General features: G+C 37.6%; 1 protein-coding gene across 1 annotated transcript; it reads right to left on the bottom strand.

Annotated features, from left to right (window-relative positions):
• Positions 1-690: 690 nt before the first annotated feature.
• On the bottom strand, positions 691-5,682 carry LOC116050637 (Golgi-associated plant pathogenesis-related protein 1-like). Its single transcript, XM_031300858.2, has 6 exons — positions 5,534-5,682; positions 5,312-5,338; positions 4,914-5,135; positions 4,159-4,236; positions 3,629-3,778; positions 691-883 (listed from the first exon to the last, which is right to left on the bottom strand). The coding sequence occupies exons 2-6, from the start codon at positions 5,316-5,318 to the stop codon at positions 879-881; spliced, it is 462 nt and encodes a 153-aa protein (XP_031156718.1). The 5' UTR covers positions 5,319-5,338; positions 5,534-5,682; the 3' UTR covers positions 691-878.
• Positions 5,683-7,334: the final 1,652 nt, after the last annotated feature.

The raw sequence follows: 7,334 nt of genomic DNA, 5'->3' as shown, positions 1-7,334 counted from the left end.
ACTCAAGAGCACCATTTCCTGAATTATCGTAGAAACGGATGATATCTTTAAGGTTAAAGGAGTAGACAAAGTTGGTGGGTTCAAAAAGGCAAGACTCTAAATCTGTCCAAAATCTTTTGGATATTGTACATATATTCTAAAATGTTTTAATCATGATTAACGAAACATTATGTCTTCATTACTTAATCATGTTTGTGGCCCTTCAAATGAAGTGCTGACGTCCATCTTTAACATTTATACAATAAGATATATTTAATGGTGACATACAATTACTGTAAATGTATTAAGAATTAAAGGAGTGGGTTGGCAAAATGATGCTAAGGTTACCGTATTGACACAAAATACAGTACACTGCAGATGCATTTTTATAGTTGCAACATAAGGCACTTAAACAGTAATGTCTAAGAACAATGCTCAGCCAAGTAATATATTTATGAATTTTACTTTTTACTAACTTCTAAATATCTGAACACAAGAACTTTCTTTGACATTTATTTTTATTTGTGGTGTCACAAAGATTGGGGCATATGCCACCATTATAAATGTTAAAGATGGAGCAGGTCAGCACTTTATTTAAAGGGCCACAAACATGAAGAAGTAATGTTTAGTTAGTCGTGATTACAACACTATTCAGTCTTTAACCTGTCACTTTAACTACAGATTTATTAAATGAATTATCAACCAAGACAATTTTACACAATAACATGTTTTATTTGATGTATTTTACGTTTTTGACAACATGGAACATTTAGCAACAAGGTGTTGGGGGTCGCAGTAATGGTCAAGGATCTACAGCAGTGTGAAGTTTTCCTTGGGCTCACTGCACCTTCCTCACTGGAAGTGTTGTCTGCTCCACCCACCTCTCTGCCAGCTGTCTTTTATGCTGGAAAGTGACAGTAAAAGGCTGGTAAGGCATGTTGTTCAACTGATGAAGTGCAAAAACAGTAGGCCATTGTGTGTTCCTAAAACCTGCACCAGATAAGAATGAGTAAAATCCATCTAGCTGACTGAAAAAGGGCTGCATCAGAGGGAACATCTACTGTTGTGGCATCAGGTTTACTTTAAAAAGCTATGTAAGTTTCCTCTCAGCGGTTACTGCATGCACCCCTAAGGGTGGAGTCAGGTGTATAGAAAGTTTGGTTCCCACACAAATGTTTGTTATGACCAGGGTGTGAAATTAGCACCCGCCACCAACCAACGGCGGGTACTTTTTTTTTTTTTTTTTTTACGTTTTTTTACACTTTTGTCAAAGAATGCTGTTGCTAAGAAACAATGCACAATACTTATAGGAGTAGCGTTACGTTACTGCTAATGAATGCCCAACATTTCCGGATTTTGCTACCTCATAATAAAAACATTAAAATACCAAAATAACGGAGGACTTTTATTGTGAAGAAGTTATAGGGACATCATGTAGCTGAGCTGAGGTACTGACGAAACGAAAATTATCGGTTAAAAACATGCGGCGACATATCCCCGGTGTTAAGAGGCCCACCACAGAGTAAGCATTAGCTATGAATGTACAAACTGTAGAGGGCGAAGTAAAGAAAAAGAGAAGGTAGCCTACTTTTCGAACAAGTGGCGCATTGACAAAACGTACAGTGAAAGACCATGCAAAACATTTCAGACCATCCTGCCAACCTGTATTAAACATTAATGTACGCTGTAACAATTTTTCAGTCGCTGAAAGCTGCTGCTGATTTAATCCTGTCGGCTCTCTGCTGCTCAGTTCCACACACACCCACCACACCCACACACACCCACACACCCACACCCGCCCACACCCACCCACACACACCCACACACACGGTGGATGCAGGAAAAAACAGATGAGATATACATGATGACCTAAATTGAGGACAGCTACGGTCTTTAATGTAAGTGCAATGATAAGTTAAAGTCCAATAAGTACTTTATCAAACCGTATGAATGTGTGGTCCCAGGCCAAGATAGGAAATTAACTTACAATGTAAAGATCAACAAGCCACTGACAGAAATGTTCAAATTTCATTCATTCAATGAATTATTATTTTTTGTCTTAAATCCACCAGCCATTTTCATATTATACCAACATTTGCAGCATCCTGAGCCTTTTTGGAAAGGTTACTAGAAAAACTCAGCACAGAGTAATTTTATTCTCCCCAAAATAAGTTTCCTTTTTATTTTTAAAGAACTATACAAAAAAACAACTTTCACTGTCTCTCGCAAATTCATTGCAACAACAATACAAAAGACACCGCAACTTTTATCGCAATTTTTTTACAAAAGCTCTCGCAAAATCAGGCATTTTGGGCCGCAACAATCTTAAAAAAAGGCTGCAAAATCCTGGAGGGACTGTTTAATGCTATGTTACTGAGAGATGAGTCAATATTGTTTTTTGTTCATTAAACATGTAGGCCTACAATTACTGTAGAATATGACCAAACTGACCAAACACAATTTTACCATGGTCTCGCAGGCTAGTGAACCACAACTACAAATTCACAACACATTCTTTGATAAAAGGAGCTGCAGCATTCCTTTGTCTGTGTTATGTGCATTCTAAAACTAAAGCAGACTGCAGACAAATATTGTGATGTACAAGGCTCTTAATAACATTAGTGCAGTTTAAAAATTACTAAGTAAAATATGCTGTAAACCTTTGATGTAAATTTACAGCTAAAATCTCACATGATCTTACTGTTTTAATGTTATACAGGATCATACTGTAAAGGGTAATGCATTCTGAGAGAAAAGAATATTACAGTACTATTTGTGAATGTTACAGATTACACACTGTATTTACTGTTAATATCAATGCATCTTTGGAAAATAAAGGAAAAGGTGGGAATTACACTGCAGCCAGTATATTACTGTAAATTCAAATAATACAGTAATACACTGTATTTACAGTAAAATACCTTTTGAAAACAGTATGCAAACTGTAAATAAACAGTTTACTGGCTAAGCTGCTGCCAGTATAATACTGTAGGTTTACGGTGAAAAGTTTTACAGTGAATATATCAGTTATGGACCATGAGAATAAGCAGCAAAATGTCCTTGCAGAATCAAAAGTAAAAGTAATTCTTATGCTTGCCCCGTTTTCAGAGTGCATGTACACTATATATATATTTGCATTACTACTACTGATATAAACAGTATTGTATTTTGTAGCTATTTAAATTGGTGCTAATTTTAACTACTCCATATATTATTAGGATATTTAGGAATATCACAATTCACATTCTATTTATTTAAGTGGATTATAGGTTTTGTATGCAAAATCTCAATTGTCAAAGTAACTAGTAACTATAGCTGTCAATTAAATGTAGTGAAGTATAAAGTACAATATTTTCTCTCAAATGTAGTGGAGTAACAGTATGAAGTAGTCCTCAAGTAAAATACTATTACCTCAAAAGTACAGTAAATTAGTTACTTTCCACCACTGGTCTTTGGTGTGACGTAGTCTCTAATTTGGACTAATCCATAACTTGAAGGCATAATTGAATGCCTTTACAACATTTCTGGGAAATTAAATTCTCAAAGGTTAAACAGACACTTCTTGTTTCCCAGACATGTAAAGTTGACTTCTGCTGCCTTGTAAGGTAATGTGCTTAATCTCATTAGCAAAATTGTGGTAATATGTTACCTTTTGGGAGGACGTTTTTCTCAAAGAATCCTGCCATGTTCATGTTGCCAGCTGGCCGGTACTGCCCAACCACAAAGACCTTGTGGCCATCAGTGGCCATGCCCACGCCCAGTTCTTTGCTGTCTTTCCACACCACCTGAGTAAAATGACCTGCAGTAGGAAACACAGCAGTGGGGTACAATGTTTCTAACTTGCAAGAGAATATGCTATCTTCCAATGTGTTATTCACTGCATAATATAACATCTGAACCTGAACATAAATACAATTACAGAGCAATATAACAAAGTAGTAACTTAACTTCTCTCATAGTTATGGCTTATTCTTTAAGTAGATAATAAAGACCAGTCAAAGGTTTAGACATACTTTCCAATTTACTTGAGTGTCCAAACTTTTGACTGGTACTGTACATATTTTAGGGATGCAGATATACATGTGTATGTAACAATATATTTTTATTGATTCACACATTTCAAATGTATTTCTATTTACAGACTTCGTAGAACTCATCATGATGTGGGTTGAGTTTTACCAGTATTGCTGCTGAATCCAGGGCGGCTCCAGTTGTAATTCTTGATCTCACTGTACCACGAATCTACAGCTTCTTTCCCTAAAACATGGAGGAGACAAAAATGAATGAACATAATATGAACATTTAAATTGGTAGTTGAAGTTTGAGCTTTATAGCCTAAACAGAGCTGCTCTAAAGGCAGATTGTTTGATTTGAACTGCAGTTGGTGAAGGACAGTTTAGCTCAGGGGTATCAAACAAACGTCCCGTGGGCCAGAACCGGCCCGCCAAGGGGTCCAATCAGGCCCACTGGATGACTTTGCAAAGTGTGAAAATTGCAGAGAAGTAATTCATTCCAATTCCAAATTTACCACTTTAATCACAGAGAATATTGGAGTTCTTTTTCCGTAAATGTACGACTTTAATCCTAGAAATTAGAAACTAGAAGTTTTTTCTCGAAATATGAACCCTCTCTCTCAGGTCTGTAACATTATTATTTTTTCATACTTAACAGCCTTAGAATGCTGTTGTAGCAGAAGCAACTTGCGTTTGCCAACATCAAGCTGACAAGAAACTCTCTGGAGTGGTTTATTGGTCTGGCCAACTTGCGATAAGATTAGGGGGATGTAGCCCATGAACTAAAATTGGTTTGACACCCCTCGGTTAGCTGCTATTGCAAAGTAGCGATTTTCCTAAAAGAAAAACTCGATGGGTGGTAATTGGTAAAACATAGTGTAACACTAGAATAAGTACAGAGGGCTTGGATCTCTAATGTACCTGTCAGTTTAAGGGTTGCTGAGCTCCACATATTGTAGACGTTCTCTCCGATGTTCTTTCTGTCCTCAGGTTTACTGTGTTGCAGGGCGCCGATTGCCAGCAGGTGATTGGCCCATTTCTGAGCTGAAGCAGACAGCTCGCTGCTAAGGGTCATCTTTGGCGTGTTGTGCTTCAGCCTGTAGGCATTGTGGGTTTCCAAGAACTCCCGCTGAAAGCTTGCATCTGTAGAGAAAAAAAAACATTATCAATTGATAAGCTTTTACTGCTTAGAGGAAACATGTCTTGTGCAATCACTGAGGCTGTCATTTTTTTTTAACATTGCGGATGTAGACAGGATGAATCCTGCCTGAATTATGGAATGTTGTGGAAAATAATTCCTGAGAAAACAATGCACTAACCTGCCATTGTGCCTGTGGTTATGAAGACTGAAATGAAATAAGAACAGAGTTTAAAATTACAAGATAACCCTAACCTTAATAACATAAAAACACCGAGTGAAAAAAATAAGTTTTTAGTATTTAGCCTTAGCGTATTTAGTCTAGTAGTATTTAGCCTTAGCGTGGCGGTGATCAAAGGAGTAATTTCAAACAGTCATGACTGCAGTGATCTCCAGCACTTACCTGGTTCAGGGTCTGGAGGGATGTCCTGTGAAGATACAGTTCCCTTTGCTGTCTTGAAGTCAGTATTTATGTGCGAGACCTCTCCCTCCTCATCGATGCGTAGGAGGAGACAGACACCCAGCCTTTGCCTGTAATTATTTCACTGTCCTGACAACAACAATGCTGAGTCATTTTTAAAGGATACACCTTTAAAAATACTCAGTATTGTTGTTGTCAGGATAATCCACATTCTTCACATGCAAATTCTGAAAGCCATTAGTAAAGGAATAATAATAATAGAGAAACAAGAGCAGCAGACACGTTTTGCCAAAGAAAACATGTAAACAGAGAGCAGATGAGTACAGGAAGGTGCTGTCAAGCAGGTTGTGGCCACGTCAATTCAATTTCAATTCAATTTTATTTATAGTATCAAATCATAACAAGAGTTATCTCGAGACACTTTACAGATAGAGTAGGTCTAGACCACCCTCCTGTAAAGAATGGATTTCTTTCTCATGCGCTCCAGCAGCCGGATTCAGGTCTGAAATAAACATAGTCAAACAGAAGACTTCAAACACATGGATTTTATCAAGTCACTATAAAACAATACTTGTTCACAAGCCCCATGCTTATGTTTACCACAAATCCAGCAAATGTCTTTCTAACCACAGTGACATAAGTTGCTCACCACAAAGCTTCACTGCAGACTCCCACTCTGAATATCACATAATCAGAACTAACACTGTTATGTACGTGTGGTTTTGTGTTGCTAGTGAATTTTGACACCAACTGAAAAAGTTTGCCCTTCAGTAGAAGGGTTAAGGCTGTGTTTTTGGCTGTCAGTCATCCAAACGTCATCCAACAATGCACACAGATAAAAGATGGAAATACTCAAGTACAGCACAGGTACTTAAAAAATGTACTTTAGTACAGTACTCGCGTAAACATAATTATTTGCTTTCAAACACTGCATTTTTACATTACAACATGAGAATTTAGTTATAAAAAGCACACACAAACCTCAGAGGAACTGATGTCTTTTGATTTTGTTTCTTTTGCCATTCATTCCAGCATAGTACCAGACACCAGTTTAGAGTTGGTATGAGGAACTTTTAAACCATATTTCTGTGCCGAAATATCGCTGAGATATTAATAGAAACATTGTTTTTGTCGTTTTGGTGCTTGATGGTGTTTTTAGCCTCCAATGTCAACTTCAAGGCAGCGCTGCGACCGTTGACTTCAAGGCACCTAACCCTAACCTTAACTCTAACCCTAACCCTAATTATTATTAATTATTTTCTTTCTATTTATTTATTAATTCTACTGTCAACTATATGTGTTTTTGTATGATTTTTTACTGGTGCTTTCAGCCCAACACTTATAGGTTTTATCCCTTTTGGATGATTGCATGCATGTAACTTTTTGCTCTTATCTTATATTGTATTACTATGCAGGATTCTAGCACTTATTTTCAGCCTTTCTCTTAGACCTTGAGCTACTTTTTCGTCTAATTTTACTTATTCATGTTGTAAGTTTCCCTACGTCTCTTCTCTATACTTACTTTTCCCCTTTCTATCCATAGTCCCATTCCGGTTAAACTTCAAACACTCTGCCGGCCCTTCCATCCCCTAACAAAATGGACACCCGGATCTCAACCCAGCCCTAGACCCGCTGTTTTCGGACCAGTGGATGTGCCTTGCTTGGGGCTCGCACCCCAGTCCCCCGGGTTCAGAGAAACAGAGTTGCCTCTACACTATCAATCCATCTACCCACTGCTCAATAGAAGCCCTTTCTGACCCCCTCATACATCCATCTACCTTTT

The sequence above is a fragment of the Sander lucioperca genome, chromosome 2 (genome assembly GCF_008315115.2).
Source record: "Sander lucioperca isolate FBNREF2018 chromosome 2, SLUC_FBN_1.2, whole genome shotgun sequence".
NCBI lineage: Eukaryota > Metazoa > Chordata > Actinopteri > Perciformes > Percidae > Sander > Sander lucioperca.
This window is presented reverse-complemented; position numbering and strand designations above follow the sequence as displayed.

What these genes read in the sequence shown, in the direction of transcription:
- LOC116050637 (XM_031300858.2), bottom strand. An exon ending in AGCAACCCTTAAACTGACAG is followed by an intron (nt 4,237 to 4,913) that starts GTACATTAGAGA and finishes TCCATGTTTTAG; the next exon opens with GGAAAGAAGCTGTAGATTCG. An exon ending in TGGATTCAGCAGCAATACTG is followed by an intron (nt 3,779 to 4,158) that starts GTAAAACTCAAC and finishes TTCCTACTGCAG; the next exon opens with GTCATTTTACTCAGGTGGTG.